Source organism: Crocodylus siamensis, chromosome 14 (assembly GCF_052110815.1).
Source record: "Crocodylus siamensis isolate JL-2025a chromosome 14, ASM5211081v1, whole genome shotgun sequence".
Taxonomy (NCBI): domain Eukaryota; kingdom Metazoa; phylum Chordata; order Crocodylia; family Crocodylidae; genus Crocodylus; species Crocodylus siamensis.
The window spans coordinates 28077872-28098103 of NC_143408.1; the positions used below are offsets into that span (position 1 = coordinate 28077872).

Below are 20232 nucleotides of genomic sequence, written 5' to 3' on the forward strand. Positions count from 1 at the left end.
CTGGGGCACCCCTGAGAGGCTCCCGGGAGCAGGGTCCCTGGGGCCTCAGCCAAGGTCTTCCTGCACGCGAGCGCCCCGGGCGAACATGGGCCATGGTTCAACTGCTCTTGAGAGCCCGGTGCTCAGCTCCGGGCTGAGCCTGTTACCTTAATTGCTTCCCTGCACAGCCCTTGTTACAGGGAGGTTATTAAGAGATGCTGCCAGATGCCAGGATGTCTGACATCTCCTGCAGCAGAGCAGGCAGGGAAGGCCGACGAGGCAGCCCCAGGCTGCAGAAGAGGGAGCCTGGGTCAGGGCCTGCTCCCCTCCCTCTGCCCTCGTGTTTCGGGCAAGGGGGAACATGTGTGGCCAACCCTATGCTCTGATCCTGTGGCTGGGAGGTCCCTCCACCACTCTCATTGCCTGCCAACGACTCTCTTTCAAGGCTGAAGCCCTTAATTCTCATTAGAGGCATTAATCTCAGCAGTCTGGGCAGGGAGGGGAGGGGAATGATCTACCTAGGTCCCTTCCGACTCTAGCTACTATGAAACTATGAAACTATGGAAAGGCTGCACCCAGGCAGCTGTAACCAGCTCCAGCCCAGTCTCAGTGCAGAGAAGACCAGGCCCAGGCCGTGCAGCCCCTCCCGGGGATGGACAGCTGCAGAGACCCACGGCCCCGATCCAGGTGCATCTCTGGCCACCATGCGATTGCAGGAGTGTGGGAGGCTCCTGGCGCAGCAAAGGCAGCAGGTCCCAGCGCCTGCCAGCAGCTGGGACGCACCTCGCTGCCCAGCAGTACCCAGGCTCCAGCAGCCAAGGGGGGAGCAAGGCACCGGCCACCTCCATCTGCTCGGCATCAGTCCAGTCTTCCAGCATGCGCTCCCTTGCCCTTCAATGCCTCGCTGCACCTTGAAGCTGCACCAGCGCCCTCCTCCTCGCCACCCTGCGATGTGCCCCCGTGCTCCGCGCCAGGCCGGGGCTCAGCAAGGCTCCACTTACTGTCCTCCTTGGTCTGGATGTAGAGCACGCTGCTGCGGACGCCGTCGCCGGCCTGTGTGTACGCCAGCACCTGCACGCTGTAGTTGGTGAACTTCTCCATGCCCCGCAGCTCCACGCGCTCCCGCGTGGTGGTGATGTTCTGCATCTCCCCCCACTCTGCAGAGACACGGGGTCATCACCGCCATGCCCGAGCCAGCCTGGGACCCTCCCCGTGGGACCCGGGCTTGTGAACAGAGCCGGCCGCCTCGGCAGGATGGGACTCCCACTCCCAGCAACAGGTCGGGTGCTGTGGGCATGAGGCTGGCCCAGCTCCAGCCTGCGCCGCAGCGGGGGCCGGGGAGGGCCCCAGCCCCTCGCGGTCATGGGCAGAGTCAGGCAATGTTAGGACGAGGAAGGGACGCCAGAGAGAGAAGAGCTGGCCCCTGTGCGGGCTCACCTCCGTCCATGTAGAGAGACCAGAAGATCACTCGGTAGCCCTTGAGCACGCCGTTTAGGGTGCTGCGCGGGGGCTCTGACCACGAGATCACGGCCACGTCGGACGTGATGGATATTGCCCGCACGTTCTCGGGGGGCTGGCTGGGAACTGCGGGCAGAGAGAGAGATCAGTGGGAGACCAGGCAGCATTGCACTCCTCCCTCCTGTCTGGACGCACCTATTGCCAGGGCCAACCTGCCCTAGCTGTGCCCCAGGGAGCACCAGCGTCTCTGGGTCCCCGTCGCGGGGGTGACCAGTGCACTGGGGAGCCCAGGCGGGGTGGGCAGGCACTGCCAGAGCCCCAGTCCTGTCCCTGCCGGCAGATGCGGCTCCACCCACACTGGGACCCCCCAAGCCCGAGGTCACGTTTGGCTTTTGCAGGGTTTGCTGTTTTGCACAGAGCACACGCGACCATCGCTGCACCATCTGGCCAACATCAGGCGCAGATGGGAGGCATGCACAAGCCCTCATCCTGACCATGCCCAGGATGCATGAAAGCCAAGGCCGCAGCAAGGGCACAAAGGGGCCAACAAGGAGCTCGGGGGAAGTGGGTTATCAGTGTGGCTTAGTGCTGATTGCCTTGGGGACCATCACTGGCCCTCTGCTCTCAGGGTCTCCTGCCTCTCCCACCCCTGTCTCCTTCTGCTCCCGCATGACTTCAGCCAAAGCGACTGTAAGGCAAAGCTGTAAGCAGCCCATGCACAGGCTTCCTGGGCCCCACCCTGACTCCCAAACTCCTGCTGTCACATCACCCAGGACTTCTCAGGGGACAAAGGCTCATACTCCAGGACGGGGCCCTTAGCTACACGTCAAAGCATCTCTGCTTTCCCAGGGCGCTGGTGGACGGCAGGTGTTCGGACCTCTCCTAAGTTGCAAACAACAGCGAACATTGGGAAGGGACTGAGGCTGTGCAGGACGTTGGAAGCGCCGGTGGAGCCGGAGCAGTCGCCGCCCCTCTTCCCCCAACCAAAGAGCCAGGCCCGCCAGGCCGGGCCACAAAAGCCCCTTTGCAAGCAGAACGGAGGGCAACCTTGAAGCTTCCTCGGAGCCACGGAGCCGAGATGGCCGAGCGCAGGGGCTGCGCTCCGAGCGAGGGGGAGAAGAGGAGCACTCGCAGGAAGGAAGGTAATTAGATCCCATTGCCCCACAAGAGGTAACTCTAATTTTTATGGCCATTTAAATGATGATACATCATCCCTAATGATCCTCTTTGAAAACGATGATTGTTTCATATTACTTAGGTGTAAAAATATAAGCACCACGTAATTAGGGACTGTGCGTAATAAACTAATATAGCTCACCCGTTGAACAAAATGAAGGTAATATCATTATGGAAAAGACACCACTGCTAAAGTGGGGGCCCTTGAATGGCCCGGGAGGAGTGCTAATATAGCCAGGAAATGATCCTGTGCTGACAGGCTAACGAGAGCCTTAATTAAGTATGAAAAACTGCTGAGCAAACGTGGTATGAAACTTTTCCTTTGTTTTTAAAGCAGCTCTGAGGCTGCGCCTGATTGCTCCCTGCTGAACGCCGCCCGCGCCAAGCGGGGATGCCAGCTGCCGGGGCCCGCAGCCTGGGCCTCCTCCAGCTGCTGCCAGCAGCTTCCAGACACGATCAGCGGCACGGCCGGGCTCGGACCCGTGCGGGGCCTGGCGGGGCAGCGGGCAGGGCGCTGGGGGCCCGCGTGACTTGCCTGCAGGCAGGGAGTGGCAAGTGGAGTGGGCACATCCCACCTCTCTGCTCCCTGCAGCTCCAGGGGCTTGGCCAGCCCCAGCTTCTTTGCCCCAGATGCAGGTGATGCAGCTCACGTGGCTGGGGCAGAGGGGGAGCACGCTGGCACGAAAGCAGGGCTGTCTGTGAGGATGCAGCTCCTTTGCCCCATGACAACCCAAGGAACCTGGCTGAGCTCAGCCGCCAGCGCCAAAGCTTGCCCATTGGCATCATGGCCACAGCTCTCCCCACCCACGAGGAGATGGACTAGCAGGCACAGGAGGTCTGCAATCCTCAGAGGACTCGTGCAGACTGAGGGTGGATGCTCCCACGAGACACAGGGCCCCATCCCTCCTGGCACAGCTCGCACCGTGAGTTCCCAGCACCACGGGGGCCATGGTCGAGGCCTCCAGCACTCGCAGAGCTCAGAGAGCTGGAGGAAGCCTTAATCCTAACAGCGCTCGTCCATCCCAGCTCTTCATCACCAGCCACTTGGCCACATGGCTGTTGGAAGAATGGGGCCTCGTGGCACTTCCTTCTCAGCCTTTTCCAGTCTCCACCATTTGCTGTATGGGCTGCTGGAGCCTGGGGTGTTTGAACAGGGCAACAGCTGCACAGGGCTCTCCCGGGCCCGATGCCCCGAGGCAGCAGGCTGGGGGGAGAGTGGTACCAGCACCCTTCCCTGGGGGCAGGAGCAGTGCTGCCAGGGGCAAGTGGCTGCCAGTGCTGGGCTGCAGTCCCGTGGACTCCAGAGCTGCGTGCTCCCAGCAGCACTAGTGCCCCAGGCACCCCCGAGCACTGACACGCAACATGTGTGCCCACCAGACATGCAAGGAAGCGTTGGATCGTCCGTGATGTGGGGCCTGGCTCTCAAAAGCTGGGGCCATGACTTACCTGCAACGGGACAGGAGCCCAGAGACCTGAGTCCTGGGCCTGCCTGTGACCCCTCGCCATGCTCCCTCTGTCCATGGGACGGGGAGGGGATCAAAGGCCATCTAGGAGCCCAGCTAGCCTCCCTCGAGGGCAGCACGACTGCTTACCGTCCTCCAGCGTGGTGGCGTTGATCTCGCTGGAGGAGGGCCCCGTCCCGGCGCGGTTGAATGCCTGCACCACCACGCCATACTGGGCAAACTTCTTCAGGTTGTCCAGGGTGTAGACCTCACTGTCGCCTGTGGCCTTCATCTCCACGATGCTGTACTGCCCGTTGCTGCCAGGGCTGTTCTCCCGGTAGCCGATCTGGTAGCCGCGGATCACCCCATTCTGGAGCTCCTTCTTCGGGGCCTGCAGGAGCGGGGAAAGCAATGGAGCGGTCTGGGCTGGAGCAGGGTGTAAAACCAAGCGTGTGAGAGTGAGCTACTTGTCATACTTAGCACGTCTCCAGGCTGCCCCTGGAAAACGTTGCTTAGACCACCTTGCATGGGGCATGCAACCAGCACCGCGCAGGACGCCACGCCCAGCCAGGCCCACGATGCCGGGGGAGAGAAGCGATGCAGCCTGGGGCCTGGGCCTCGCACGCAGGACCAAGAACCACTGGCTCGACCAATTTCTAAAACCCTCTTGTACTGCGGCGTCTACCAGGCAGAGTGTCCTGCAGATGCTAAAGGGGCCAAGCAATAACGCAACCACGCAACCAGAGCCGCTCGGAGCCGGGCAGATGGTGGGGACGGCACCTGACTGGCCAGCGACAAGGTCACGATTTATAACGCCTGGTCACGGCTAGGTCCTAATCGGATGATCTGACTAAGAGAGGAGGGGAAAAGAGCAGTCCGAGGGGCTTAAAAATGCATGAAACCAGGTTAAAATCAATCTTAACAATATTTCTCCAAAGCATTAGGGAATCAATAGGGGTGATTGCAAATTTATGTTCTAAAGCCAGAGCGATCCATCTGGCTGAAATACTCCTAAAACCAAGTGACTTATCTTCCAAGCGAATCTTATTTTTCATTAATCTGCTTCTCAGTGCTTCAGGGGAGGGGAGACGAGAGGACGGCACCCTAAATTTATTGACTGGCTGGTTCGTTCTGAAGTCCTAACTTGATAATCAATTTTATTTTTCATTATGCAGCTTCTGAAAAATAAATCTGATGCTAAACGTTCTGGATTGTCACTTGAGCACTTCGCAAGCAAATGCCTGGATTTTTATATATTTATCCCAGCCCCCCCACCCCGGGCCCCCATGGACGGCCTGTAAAATAACAAGGATGCTATAAAATGCAATAAATACAGGCCTCGTGTGCTGCACATCTCACCCTGAAGTTTTCATTCTGTCTAGTAAATCTTGCATGGGCCTGGTGCAAAGTGAAAATCCAGGGTAGCCGCAGCTGCAATGAGAGCCTGCTCTTCACAACCGGGATCCAATACAGCCTTGGCCTTAAAACCAGCCTCCTCTAAACATGTGATAATGCGCTAATGATCGTACTTAGCACCTCTCCGGGGCCCTTCCTCTCGAGACCTGCTTGGCAAACACTGCTCAGGCCTCCTTGTGTGGCATGCACACATTAAATCTCTACTGCACGGACAGGGAAACAGAGGCATGTAGTTGTGAGTGACTTGCCAGGGCCTCAGTAGCACAAGCGAGACCTGCTGGATGCCTTCGGCTTCCCCTCCATTCATCGGTGACACTGGACCCTTGGCACACCAACATCCCGCTGCCATGAATGTCCGTACAAGGGCTGCAAGCCTACCTGCCCGCACAGCACCTACCTTCCAAGTGACCTGGATGCTCTGGGATGTCATCGGCTGCAAGGTCACATCCATGGGGGGCCCGTCGGGAGCTGCAGAGAAACAGCCCACGTGGGGTCACTTCTACAAGCTGCAGAGGAAGGAGCCGGGCGCTGGGAAAGTGGGTACGGCTCCGTTCCCAGGGGGAGCTCTGCACTGGGAAAACTCGGTGGGAGGAAGGGCAGTGGAGAAGTGCAAGGCATGGGCAAGACAGCTGCCAGGAAATGCAGACAGCCTGTGGGCTTCCCGTCCATCCCCAGCTGGCAGCTGCCCATCCCGACTCAGCCAGGGCAGGGCAGGGCTCCCAGAGACACACGGGCCCAGAAAGATGGAAGCGTGCATGCTCCTGGGTTGCCCAGAGAGCTGGCCATAGGACCCTGGGCAGGCTCCACCCTTGTAGGAGGGTGCGAGCAGAGCTCGTGCGCTGTTGGAGTGGGTGCCTGGCTAGGGGCTGCGAAGCAGGCTGCAGCAACAAGCGCCGCGCGGCTCTGCTGCGTTCCCCCGGGGCAGGCAGATGGTGCGGGCACAGGGGAGGCGGGGGGCGCAGCTCAGCCCTGCGTGGCCTGGGCAGGGCTGCTGCAGAGTGAGGCAGGCCTCTTCCTGGGGGATGTGGGACTGGCTTCCCAGTGAGGGACCCCTCCTGCCCACCCAGGGCTTGCAGGAGGCCACAGCCACTTCCGGGCGGATCCCAGGGTCAACCTGGCCCTTGCTAGATTGGCCCCCGCCAGCAACTGCCTGCCCCGTGCCGGCCGCACGCACGAGGCCGGGCACTCGGCGCAGGACAGCGGAGCACCTGCTTCCTCTGTGCTGACGGTGAGCTCCTTGCTGGGCTCGCTGCGCCCGATCTTGTTGAAGGAGTACATGCGGATGCTGTACACAGAGGCCGGGTGCAAGTCCACAATGTTCGCTTGGTTGATGGTCGGGGAGATGTTGCGGGTCGATTGCTTGAAGTCCCAGGAATCTGGAAAGGCAGCGTGTGAAGGAGGGCAGAGGTACTGGCAAGGGGCCACAGGCAACGGCTCTGCAGCGTCTCAAGCTCAGCTCACCCTGCTTCCCCTGCTATGAGGAACCGGCGCCCCCAAACCTGCCTCCCCTGCTCCAGCCTGGAGCCGCTCCGGTCTTCCCTGCGTGACTCCGGCAGCTCACCTTCCTAAACGTATTCTGGGCCAGTTTGTTCTCATTTGTTCGTGTGCCAACACTGTCTTTAAGTTAAAGAGCTCCTCTCCCACTCCAGTATTTACCCGTGATGTATTTATAGAGAGCAATCAGCTCCCGGCGCAGCCTGCCTTCAGCTGGGCTAGACAAGCCGAGCGCTTTCCGTGCCTGCTCAGGAGACGGGCTCGCCCCAGCCGCCCTCCTCTGCCCCTGCTCCCACGTGAGCTCATCCTCCCTGCGACGAAGCGCACGAGAACAGGCTCCCACCGAGACACGGCCCCATGTGCTGCATGGCCTGAAAGCAAGCTAGGGTTTGGCACCTCTTTGAGCAGTATGAACAAAATCAGGCCTCGCACCTGATCTGCTCCTCATCACAGCACTCCCCTGCCGCAGGCCACTGACCCCAGGGCGAGGAAGAGACAGATCTGTCTGCCCGGGGCATTTTCCCCAGTGCTTCCTCGGCGCAGCAGGACCCTGCCAGGGGCTTCCCCCATCCAACCCACAGGGTCTCCGCTTTGGAGGGGGGAGCTCCAGCCTGCCCACTCCTCTCCTGATGCGCATGTACAGCCAGCGGCTCTCTGACCCCCGGCCTTGAGATGCCTTCGTTCTAGTTCATGAACACCGTGCTCTCCTTTGGTCAATGAGACAGGGATCAGACGATTCCCTTTAAGAGCTGAGGCCTGGAGACTTGTGTCCCCAGCACCCCTTCCTGGAAGGGTCCCTCTCCCCGTGCTGGCAGCAGGCGAGGGATCTGCAGCGCGGTGACGGATTCACATAGATTTCATAGATTTCATAGACATTAGGGCTGGAAGGGACCTCGGGAGATCATCGAGTCCAGCCCCCTGCCCAAAGGGCAGGAAGTCAGCTGGGGTCATAGGATCCCAGCAAGATAAGCATCCAATTTACTCTTGAAGGTGTTCAATGTAGGCGCTTGAACCACCTCCGCTGGCAGACTGCTCCAGACCTCGGGGGCTCAGACAGGAAAGAAATTCTTCCTTATGTCCAGCCTGAAACGGTCTTGCAGGAGTTTGTGACCGTTCGACCTCGTCATCCCTTGGGGCGCTCTGGTGAACAAACGTTCCCCCAGATCCTGGTGGTCACCCCTGATAAACTTGTAGGTGGCCACCAGATCACCCCTGAGCCTGCGCTTTTCCAGGCTAAAGAGCCCCATGGCTCTCAGCCTCTCATCGTAAGATCTGTTTTCCTGACCTCTGATCATGCGCGTGGCTCTCCTCTGGACTCTCTCAAGCTTCTCCACATCCTTTTTGAATTGTGGAGCCCAAAACCAACTGCGGGCTACTCCCTACTCCCGCTGCGGCCTCACCAAGGCCGAGTACAAGGGGAGAATGACGTCCCGGGATTTGCTCGAGAAGCATCTATGGATGCACGCCAGCATTTCGGTCGCTTTACTAGCCGCAGCATCGCATTGCAGGCTCATGTTCATCTTGTGGTCAGTGATGACCCCCAAGTCTCTTTCTTCTGTAGTGCTATCCAGCGTAGCACTGCCGAGCCTATAAGGGTGCTGCAGGTTTTTCCTCCCAAGGGGAGAACCTTGCATTTTTCGGTGTTAAACACCATGAGGTTCTCGTCCGCCCATTTGCTGAGCTTGTCCAGGTCAGCCTGGATCACCCGCCTATCTTCTGGCGTGGATGCTTTGCCCAAAGTTTGGTGTCATCGGCGAACTTGGCCAGTCCACTCCTGACTCCAACGTCCACATCGTTAATGAAGATGTTGAACAGGATGGGTCCCAGGACAGAGCCTTGAGGGACCCCACTGGTCACAGGGCACCATGATGAGTGACTGCTATCAATCACAACCCTCTGGGTCTGACCACGAAGCCAATTTCCCAGCCAGCGGATCGTAGTGGAGCCAAGGCCACAACCGGCCAGTTTGGCCAAGAGGTGATCATGGGATACCAGATCAAAAGCTTTTTTGAAGTCAAGATATATGACATCAATCTCTTCTCCCTTGTCCGGGTGATAGGTCACCTGGTCATAGAAGGAAATGAGATTGGTCAAACAAGACCTACCCGCAACAAACCCGTGCTGGCTGTCCCTTAGGATGTTAGCCTGGGCCAGTCCCTCAAGGATGGCCTCCTTAATAAACTTTTCTAGGATCTTCCCCAGGATAGAAGTCAGGCTAATGGGCCTGTATTTAGCCGGATCTACTCTCCTCCCTTTCTTGAAGATCGGCACCACGTTGGCCTTCTTCCAGTCTTCGGGCACTACACCAGAGCGCCAGGAGCTCTCGACCAGGGGCCGGGTTATGACGCTCGCCAGCTCCTTGAGTGCCCTGGGGTGCAGGTTGTCAGGGCCGGCTGACTTGAAGGTATCCAGCTTCTCAAGGTGTTCCTTCACGAGGTCAGCATTGATGGAGGGTAGGGGATCCCCATCACCCAGATCTCCCTGTCCCATAGCAGGCATGGGCATCCCGCCTGATAACACGCATAAATGCATGCTGCTAATGGTGTCTTTATAAACAAGAGAAACCAGGCACGGTGTGCGGTGCCCAGCACCCTTCCTCCACCCCAGGCAGGAGGAGGCAGGGCTGCCTGGCACGTCCCAGGGCCCTGCATCGATAACCCGGTTCCCTGCATGTCTGACCCGCAGAGTCCTGATGTGACCAGCACCCGGGCTGCCTCGGCAAGGGAAGGCCCCGCTTCCGCAGCGCTGGGGGCAAGCTCCCAGTCACTCCCAGCCACAGCGGCTCTCCCTCCACCTGAGAGGACTTGATCTTCCCCCCAGCCAAATCCCATCAGCTCCTTCCACTGGGCTATGGGGGTATCTAATGGGAGCAGCTGCGCCTCTGCTTTGCCCTGGGGTACCTCTGTGTGGCAGGGAGATGCGGACAGACACCTACCGGACTTGTTCTTGTACTCGATATCGAATCCGGTGATGATGCTGTTCCCATCAAACCTCTGAGTCCAGCGCAGGTTCATGCTTCGGGCTTTCACCTCCCGAATCTCCAGCTCAGGGGGGTCTGGGGGCTCTTGGGGAGAAAGCAGGAGCAAGGGAATACCACCAGCAGGAGAAAGCGGCTCTACCCCCTGCAACACTCCTCCCTTCCCCACAGGCTGGGCCAGCTGCCCGCACAGCGATCGTGCCTGGGAAGGGAGGCTGCATCGCTCGCATGCAAGGAACAAGTACCTTGGACGGTGAGCTGGATCAGGCCTCGGTCTTCGCCGTAGGAGTTGATGGCGTGGCAGGAGAAGAACACGGAGTCGCCACGGTCTGCTGGCTTCAGCTGGGCACGTCCCAAGGCAGAAGGAGCCGTGTCAAAAGGGGCAACCCCGTCACGGGGGAGCATCCCGGCCTGGGACCTAGCCTGGCCATGCTGGCGCCCAAGCTTGTGCTGGCCTTGCCTGCCCCGCGCCCCAGGGAGACCAGCTGGGGAAATGCCGGGGCCTGCCACGTGGCAGCAGTCTGGTGTCCATCACCCGCGGCTGCACTGCAAGGGCACCACGAGCCCCCGCGCCTTTGCAGGGACTCATGGCTGCTTCCACGTGGAGGGCGGCCCTGGGCGCACCTGAAGCACCACCGAAGGCACCGAGCAGCAACCCCTGCCTCCCCTTCCACCCCACGCCCGCCCCACCGAGAGCGCGTCCGTCTCCAGGAAAACCCACGCGTCCCTTCCGTGGCTCAGCGTGGATACAGGCAGACAGCCGACCTCTGAGCATCCCCCGGGGGGGCTTGGCTTGGCCCGAGCCAAGAGGGAAGAGGATGGGAACATGCGCTGCCCTGCCCTGCCCTGATCCATGGCGGTGCCACCGGGGTGGGCCGGGGGCAGCCTCTCACCTTGAGGGTGGAGATGACCTCGTCGCCGTTGTCCTTGGTGGCGATGGCGTAGCGCATGTTGCGGTCGGGGTCGATGACCGTGTCGCCTTTCTCCCAGCGGATGATGATGGGCCGCTCCCCTCGGGCCGTGCAGTTCAGCTCCTTCATCTGCCCCTTGATGGCGATGGTCGTGTTGGGGTGGGATGTGATCATGGCCGGGACTGGGGGAGGAGAGAACAGAGAGCGGTGATGGCCCGGGCTTCTCTGCCTCCCCGGCTCAGCTGCAAAGTGGGACGAACTCTTTCCTGCCCCCCCGTTCCTGACTGCAAAGGGCTCAGACGCCGTAGCGATGGTGGGTGCAGGGGATCGGGAGAGCCAAGGGGCTTCCTCCCCCCGACTTACTCCGCATGGAAGAAGAACTCGTAACGTGTGTGGCCGAAGAGACTGCAGCCGCTGCAGGAGCCAGGAGCAGCGGCTCATACATCCTGCATCTCCCCGCACCGGGCCTGACACCTCCTCACTGTTCCCAGCAGCGCTGTTGTGTTTGGAAACACGTGCACAACTCCCCTCGCACGGCGGCTGCTCTGTGACCCCCTCGGGGGTTATTCTCCAAAGCGGCACTGCCCGAGCCCAGGCACTCCTCCCTCCCCAGCCAGGGGTGCAGGGTGCACCCCATGGCCTGCACAGAGGGGTGGCCCAGTGCGCCCCGTCAGCGGCCCGTCGAGCCAGCAGCTCGCGCCGCCAGGAGCAGAACGGCTGCGTTGCATCCTCCAGATCAGGATCATAAAATAATGAAGCAGATAAATTTTATAATGCATAGCATTACACCAGGATATACAATAAAATGTGAAAGACAAATAACTAGGCGCAAGTTATAATGAAGAGAAAGCCTCCAGTCGGAGACATGCGGGGATGAATTATTGACTACGGTTTTACACTCTCAAGGATGTGAGGAGGAATATTTTTCCATCAAAGATTTGCATAATTCACTCGTATAAACCTGGGCAGAATATAGAGCGCGATCTGACATCAACAAGTCGGGCTTTGCATTGCAGATGCCACAGATTTTTTTTTTATGCCTATCTGGAATATTTACATAAAATTAAAAGCAAGGCCGTGCTCAGCTCCACCGCTTCCCCCGGGGGAGGCTGGCCCGGCCACCCCCACCGGGAGGGCCCGGGGGGCCGGAGGAGTGCTGGCAACGTGGGCAGAGCAGGGTGAGGAGCCATGTAGCGGAGCAAAGGACCGCCCTGTTACCGGCATCACGCCGGCGCCTCTGCCACGTTTGCAGCGCTGCAGCTCCTCGGTGCCGGCAAGCCACGATGGGAGCCGGCCGCATCCCCGCCGGTGCCCCCCGGGAGGAGGGGAAGCCCGAAGGAAGCCCTGCCCCGGGGATACACGAGCCGACGGCGCTGGCAAAGCCAGCCCCTCCGTAACAGCCCGCAGGGCCGGGCCTGGCCAAGAGCCCGCATCCCCGTGGGCTGCCGCTTGCCCGTCCCTGTGCAGGAGCCCAGCGCTGAGCCCTCGTCCGTGGCCAGGGAAGGACCCAGGCCACGGAGGCAGAGGCTCTGCCGGCGGCGCAGAGGGGAGGCTGGGCACAGGGCCTCGCTGGGTCTGGGTCCCACGCAAGCCTGTGGCAGGAGGGGAAGCGAGTCCACGCACGTGCCCCTTCCCGCTCCGAGGGACAATGGCAACCGACGCCAGCACGCTCCGCGCCGATGGACCCACGGTCGGCCCCAACCGAGCACGCTCCGGCGTGGCCCAGACGCAGCCCTCCACCCCAGCGCCTGCCGCTCATTTGGCCTCTGGAAAATGAATTTGGCTTTCGCTCGCAAAGCCCTGATTTATCCACGGAGCGAGGCGGGCTGCACCTCGGCGGCCCCCGGAGCGGCACGTACCGTACCGTACCGGAGAAGCAGGCTCGGGGGGGACTGGCTAAGCGGGGAAAAAATGTAATGCATAAACAAGCAGCGCTGCCGAGTCCCGCAGTAATATATGATAATGACAATCCGCAAAGGCAACACACACTGTTATAATGGGACACAAGAGGCTCTAATGAGCTACGACTTCTCGGCTTTCTATGGCGATGTAATTCAATTAGCAGCGAAGCAGCCTTTCCTCTCCGGCTGCTTGTGGCTGCGGGGGGCACGGCCGCGGGTCCGGCGGGGTGCGGGGGCAGGCGAGGAGGGCTGTGCGTGGAGCCGGCCCGGGGAGCTGCAGCACGCGGAGCCGAGCACGTGAGCGGCACGAGCCTGGCAGCCGGCTGCGGTGGGCGCCAGCAGGCCCGGCGCCGGGCGAGGGGCCGGGCAGACGGCAGCGAGGGCCGAGCACCGTTTCCAGGTGCCCGGTCCAAGCGGGGAGACGAGGCCGGGGCTCTGCAGCCGAACACAGCCTGGCCCGCTTGCGGCAGGCAGCAGATGGGGCTGCCCTGACGGAGGGGGTCGCTGCCCGCCAGCATCAGAGGTTTGCGGGGGCTTAGGGGAGCAGCACGGCCCCAGGGGGCACAGGACGTGTCTGCCCATCCGGGCACTGCCGGGCCTCTGGATTCAACAGTGGAGGCTGGGAAGGGAGGTATGGACACCCAGTGCAGAGAGGTCTGCCCGGACCGAGTACTGGGCTCCAGCTGAACCCCAGGGAGGGTGGCACTCTGCAGCCCCACGACACCTGCCCTCGTGCCAGCCTGCTGCGCGCCGGCAGCCGGGCACCTGGGGGGCGACAGCCAGCACATGCCCCAGAAAAGGTGCTGGGTTTGGGCTAAAGGTTCCCCGGAGGATGCTGTTTTCCTGGCAGCTCCCAGAGCGGCTCCACCCCGCCCCACCAAGCAGCGTTTCCTCCTCTGGATTCTCCCTTTTGTGTCCCCACTGCTTGTTAACAAGCCCCAGACAAGAGGCTGATCCCATTTGGTGGGCAGAGATAAGCCGGCGACAAAGGGAGCTGTCAGCGCGCGGCGTGTTCTGCCACCCTGCGCCAGGCTGGGGGTAAGGAAAGCAGCGCCGCGCCGGAGCCACACCGCCACAAAGGCTGGCGCCTCCTGCTCGCGGCCACGGCGCCTGTTTTCCGGGAGCCGGTTGTGTGATATTAATCTGATTGCACCCGTTCCGGCTTCCCTTCCACGCTGATTAGCGGAGTCTCACCTGAAGCAGAAGATTAATTCAAATGGCATGGAAGCAATCAGTTCTGCTCCTGACACCCGGCAGCAAGCTCTGCGCATGTGCCCACCTGCTGCTGCTGGCAGCACCCAGCCTGCCTTGGCTGGCTCATGCCCAGTGCCAGGGTGAGGCCCTGGCCGCCCGCGGTGCTGTGCCCATCTCCCAGCTCCAGTGGGCCTCGCTGGGAGCAGTGGGTACATCCTGGGGAAGCTCAGCACCTCCCGGCAGCGCCACCATACCTGGTGAGAAGGGCGCTTGCGGTGACTGCACAGAGGGGCCCCTTCTTTTTGGCCCCAGCGCCTTGCGTGGTGGCTGCAGGCGGCCCGCGAGGATGGATGGCCGCGTGCATCCCTACCCGCTGGCTTGTTGGCAGCCCAGAGGCGAAGGCCGGGTTGGGAGAGGCTCCGGCACGCAGGGCTGGACCTGCACACGCCGGCCGGGCGCAGAGCCGCGCACCAGGGGCCGCGGTCCAGGGGCTGGGCTGGGTCCGAACGCTCCCCATGCGGGAGCCGTCCTGCAATGGCGCGCCGGCATCTCCTCCTCTGATGAGGCAGCGGCCGGGCTCGGCTTTAATCTTAGGAAGTCTCGAAAATCAATCATACCAAATGAACACGATGGATCAAAACCACTGTCCCCACCCCTCCCCTGCCCACCCGCCCCCGCTCCCCCCACTACGGCAGGGAGCGCAGGGCCCCCCGGGGCTTTCTCGGAGGCTTCTGGGAACCCCGCGGACACCCTCAGGAGCTGCTCCCACTCGCTGCCTGCCGGCCGTGGGCCAAGCGCTCCGCGGCCGCCTCCGCGCTCCTCTGCACTTCCCACCACATGCAGATGAGAGCTGCACCCTGAGACGAGACACGGGGCTCCAGAGCCACTCAAGGGCTGCGGGGGGAGCATGCCCTCGGCCTCAGCGCTGCTCTGAGCCAGCAACATGGAGGACAGGGCTCGCGGGGTGGAGCAGCATCGTGCCAAGGCACCCCGGCAGTGGAAAGGCACGTGCCCCGCTCAGCACCCGGGGCCGTGATGCTCTGTCTCCCCAGCACTCGGGGTTTGCACCCATGGGAGATGCACCTTGCCCCCTCCTTCCTCCTCTCTCTCCCCAGACATGCAGCACGGGGTGTAGCCAGGCGCTAAATCCTATTTATCATGCACCTCTAGCTTCCTCACCTGCACTTGCCTACGGAGCTGTCCCCGCCGGGCTTCCCTCTCACGTTCCAAGACCTGACAGCTCTTATTCCCTCTCTAATGAACTCAAGCTGACATGCAAAAGTGTTCCCTAAAACACAGGATGTTTGCCCCCAGGTTGTGCTGACTTCGGACGAGCCAAGGTGGCAGCTGGGCCAGGACACAGGCAATCAAACTGATGGATGCAGAACTTGCCTTTCGAGGTGGAAAACCTCCAGGTCCCAAGAACCTCCCATGGCTCAAGCGACCAGAGGAGGATTCCTGGTCACGGGCCGCACCTGCGTCGACAACGACTGCAAGCCCTTAGACAAAACTTTCTGCAAACCTCCAAGTACGTTACTAACCATGATGGGAGCTCTGGACACTCCCCTAACGCCGCGGGGCCGGTGGGAGCGCAGGGTTTCATGCCAGCGCTACGAACCCTCTTCTGATTCTCTCCATTCCCGGTACCCGCAGGGGCCCCGTCGCTGCAGCTTGGGGCGTGGGAACGCAGAGCCTGCCCGGGCACAAGGAGCACCAAGGCCCTTTGCAGCCACCAAGCTGGTCCCCGTCACCCCTGCCGACGAGAACGCAGTTACCTTTCCTGCATCGGCAGCACCTGACTTGTGGTGAGTGCTCATTAACTGGCCTGACATTTTGCCAAACAAACAATAATCAAACACGGAGGAAACAAAGAGCCCCGGGAACGGCCGCATTGCCCCGTCATGCCATCGCCTCCAAGGCAGCCTGGGTCGCCGAGCACCTGCATGATAAGGTCCTGCGCTCTTCCAGCCAGCGAGCCGCGTGTCCGGAGACGCAATCACACGCAGCAGCGGGGCCGGGATGACAGCTCCCACTCCGGGAGCTCTGCTCCCTCGTGCAGGATTAGTTGCCGTACAAGCGATTACACCGGTGTCGCATTGAAGGATGTTGGTCAAAGTCACTCTTTTCAATTCATTAATTGGTGGGAATAATTAAACACCAGACAGGGAGGGGGCAAACTGGGGGCCGGCCCAAGAGAGGCCTTGAGGTGGGAGTGGGGGAGCGCGGCACCGGGCCCGCCTGCCCCGAGCCATCCGCTCGCTCTGTCGCTCACCCACCAGCTCCTAATGGCCACAAGCGCTGCTGGCAGAGGCAGGGCTCGTGAGGGTGGGCACTGGTCTGCTCGGGCGGACACCGGTCTGCTCGGGCCACAGACGCCTGGCCAGGGATGCAGTTGCTCTTCCTGTCTAATGAAAGCAGGGGGTCCAATTAAATACCTCCACGGGGGGCCCACCAGAGCTAATGGCACTGATTGAGACCATTTGCAGCGGGCAGAAACGGTGCTGTGGGGCCTGCGCCTCGACTGCGTCAGTGCCGGGACAGAAACTCTCACGGCGCAGGTGGCCCGGGGGGCAGCTGGACCAGTCTGTGGGTCTCAGGCCTCCCTCCGGCCCCCTTCGCCCAGGCTCTGGACACTTGGGAGCAGCCCCCCGACCCAACGGGAGCACGGGGAGGGCGCTGCTCCCATGCATGCTCGCAGGGTCGCCGCTGAGTCGGCAGCCTCCCACCGGGCGCCGATGCAGAAGCAGCGCCGCGGCAGCTGCGCAGCCATTTGGGAAAGCAGGAAGCTTTCACATCTGAGACGTGGCGAATACGATCCTCCCGTGGCAGAGCCCTCAGTGAGCGCCCGTTCGCTTTGCGCGCCACGGCCTGCCAACAACCCCCGAGCACGGACAGATCCCTATTGGAGCCTCGACGCCACCTCCGCGCGAGCGGGCTGCCGCGACCAGCAGCGCGCGGGGCTTTGCCTTCTTCCCCTCTCAGGTCCCGACTCTCACGGCAGCAAGAAGAGAAACGAGTACAAGGAGCCAGCGGTGATCTGCTCCTGCGATAGCAGGGTGAGAGGAATCCAATAACGCGTGTGTTGAACAACCGCGCTTCCCGCCTGTCCGCAGCGAATTAGCAAAGCGATTCCTCTTCCCCCCCCCGCACGATGTAGATTGATTGCCCGATTTTATTAAGGACAAAGTGTTTTTTAATAGCGCGAGGGAAGCAGCTCCCCAGGGGACGGAATCAATCTGTCTCGCGGCTCCCGCGCATTGATTGCCAGGGCCGCGCGTGCCGCTTTGCGGAGCAGCGCGAGGCCGGCACGGGATCACGGGTGTCCCGGCGCAAACGGAGGGGCGGTGGATGACCCTGCCGCCTCGCCGAGACGTGCCGCGTGCCGCGCACGAGTGCCGGCTCGTGGCCAGTGGCACGGCCATGCAGGTGCTCGGGAGCTCACGGCCCTGGGGTCGCTCGCCCCACGGCAGAGCCGCCGTCCCTGCCAGCCCGGTAAGATGCACGGGCCCGTCTCTCCCGCAGCCCTCGAGCCCACCCACGTTAACAGGGCCCATCACGTGCTGCATCCGGCCCCGCTTCCCTGCCCCACGCTCGGCTGCTTTGCGCGCTTGCCGGCCTGGTGCCCCCCCGCCTGCCCCAGGAGGTGGCCGCCCCACGTACTCTTGACGGTGAGGAACATGGACTTGCTGATGTCCGTCCCGACGCCGTTGCTAGCCTGGCAGAGGTAATAGCCGATGTCCTCCTCCAGCACGTGGCGGATGAGCAGCGAGCTGTTGGGCAGGATCTGGATGCGGCCCGTGAGGGGCACGGGGTGGTACTGCTGGGGGTTCCCGCTTCCTGCATGGGGACACAAGGGCATGAAGCTAGAGGCAGGCAGCCGAGGCCGAGCGGGCAGGGGCCTGGTGCTGGCGCCGAGCGTCAGCCTCAACCCGCTCTGCTCCTGGGACAGGCGAGAGACGGCCTCGGTGTCCCGCCGGGCAGCGCGAGCTCTCCCCGCCCGGGGTGCCTGCAGCCAACAGGCACGAGACGATGCTCGCTGGTGCCGCTGCCTGCCCTGCTCACAGCTCGGGAAGCGAGCCACCCGCGCCTGCCAGGGCCGGGGGAACTGGCCTCCAGCTGGTCCGGCTTCTGGCGAGGCCCGAGGCCCGTTTCCTACGGCAGAGGAAGCTCTCCTCGCTGAGCTCAGGGCGGTGGTGAGGGCGTGTGGGACCCAGCCCTGCTGGGCATGGGTATTTCCAGCTCAGAAGGATGCTCACCCGCTGCCCATCCCAGGGCCCGGGCGACACGTACCTTTGGCGTGTTTCCACATGACCTTCGGAGGGGGGTACCCATCCACCGAGCAGTTCAGCACCCCGGCTTTGCCGTAGATGCCATCCTGGTTGTTGGGCTGGACCACGAAGCGAGGCGGCACTGGGGGATGAGGAAGAAAGCCACCGTCACCAAGGATGTGCACCGAGCACAGCGCCCACGGCACCCTGCGCCCCCGGCCCGCAGCCCTCACCTCGCACGATGAGCTGCCGCTCGCGGCTGACGGTGGCGGCGTCGTTGCTGGCGATGCAGGTGTAGTTGCCGTTGTGCTTGAGGGAGACGCTGGAGATCTGCAGGGAGCTCATGAACTCCTTGCTCTCGATGGTGACGCCTGAGCCGGAGAGGATCACCTGCCCATCCTTGCGCCAGGTGATGCGGATGGGCATGTCCCCTGACGACACCACGCAGGGGATGTACAGGAGCTGCCCGATCGAGGCCGGCGGGAACTCGAAGGGCTGGATCAGCGGAGGCACTGGGGGGGCAAGATACACAGCAGTGAGGCACTGGCCAAGGCCAAGACCCAGAAACACAGCTCAAGCATCCAAAGGGCACATTTGGCAACTAGGGGCCAACCCCAGAGGGTTGCCCTGAGCCCACCCCCGGGAAAGCCTGCCCGAGCCGGTGAAATCCCATCTCAGCGCTTATCTGCTCGCACCAAGGCACTCATTAGATGGACGCTCTTCTTAAAGGCGCTGGATGTCGAACTGGTCATTATCTTTATGATAACTTAATTAGGCAACCGCAGCATCGCTGGCAAAGGGGGGAGGGGCAGAAGGCAGGGAGAGGAGACAATTAGTTTAACATGGCTCAGCACCTGGTAGGTGCAATCTGCTTTCTGCTATCTCCGTAATTAAATTAGTAAGCTGCCCATCATCCCCTGGGCAGAAATGAGATGCCCCTAAAAGGGCTGGAGCACCCCGATGTAGCACAGGTGCCTGGGCCATGCATGCTCCGCGCGGGGCAGCTCAGAGGCCCCTGGGACTGCAGGGACGGGGGGGGCTCTTGCCCATCCCTGGGGGTACACGGCTGCCGGCGGCCCAGGGAAAGGGCCCCGATGAGGAGCCGGGGAGCTCGACTGGCTCCCGCTGCAGGGATGAGCCTCAAGCACAGGCTGGGGTGCACTGCGGAGCAGCTGCAAGCACCACCGTCGCCAGCACTGGCGCAAGCTGAGGGGCGGGAGGAACCCGGTCAGAGCCCTGCCATCCTCAGCCGGTCCGGCACGTCCTCGGCTGGCATGCCCAGCGCCCTCTTCCCATCAGTCCAGGGCAGGAGTCCTCTGTCTTTCTGGCCCCTCTGAATGGGCAGTTCCTGCCAGGCCTGCGCCCCCCGCCGCATGTGCCAGGAGGCCCTGGCTCCATGCAGAGGGGACAGGGTCCACGTGCCCAGCCCAGACGGGATGCAGAGACACAGGAGGCCCCTTGCACAAAGCTCTGGGGTGGAGGCCTCCGTCATGAAGAGAAGGTGCAGCTCCTCAGCTGGGCCTCACCTTGCAGCCCTCCCGCCAGCCCAGCACCAGCTCCACGGCACAGAAGAGAAGGAGCCTGGGAGCAATGCTCCCACCTGCCCCAAACTTGTCGACATGCACGCGGGCGCGGGGGGAGCCGGCGGGCGCAGAAGAGCCCTGCTCCACTCAGCTGTAGAAGAGCAAGGTGCAGGGTGGGAGTGGTGGAGGCTGCAGCGCCTGCTCTCCATAGCGAATGAATATTTAATTGGGCATGTACTGCAGCCTATGGCAGAGCAGGGAAAGGTTTGCACATCCACGCAAAGCTCTCTCCAAACACACCCGCAGGCCTCTGCAAAGCACCCCCGGCAAAGGGCCCTCCTTGGACGCGGCCAATGTCTCCCCATAACCCAAATTCACTTCTGGATGCAGAAACAAATGCTAAACCTCCTCCTTCAGCTGCCCGCCCAGGCTCACCCAGTGGGGAAGCAATCCCAGTGCAACAGCCCCTGGTTTCAGGGGGCTGTGGAGCAAC

The 20232-nt window shown here is 61.9% G+C and overlaps 1 protein-coding gene across 2 annotated transcripts in view; it reads right to left on the bottom strand.

Moving 5' to 3' along the window:
• Window positions 1-20232, bottom strand: part of DSCAML1 (DS cell adhesion molecule like 1) — a 151031-nt gene that overhangs the window by 16754 nt on the left and 114045 nt on the right. For both annotated transcript variants that reach the window (XM_090027731.1, XM_090027732.1), the window contains 11 exons: window positions 18450-18728; window positions 18239-18358; window positions 17609-17785; window positions 10836-11035; window positions 10188-10284; window positions 9901-10029; window positions 6680-6847; window positions 5869-5939; window positions 4206-4446; window positions 1417-1563; window positions 981-1136 (listed from right to left, as the gene is read on the bottom strand). In XM_090027731.1, the coding sequence (XP_089883857.1) occupies window positions 981-1136; window positions 1417-1563; window positions 4206-4446; window positions 5869-5939; window positions 6680-6847; window positions 9901-10029; window positions 10188-10284; window positions 10836-11035; window positions 17609-17785; window positions 18239-18358; window positions 18450-18728 (1785 nt within the window). The remainder of the gene's footprint in view (window positions 1-980; window positions 1137-1416; window positions 1564-4205; window positions 4447-5868; window positions 5940-6679; window positions 6848-9900; window positions 10030-10187; window positions 10285-10835; window positions 11036-17608; window positions 17786-18238; window positions 18359-18449; window positions 18729-20232) is intronic.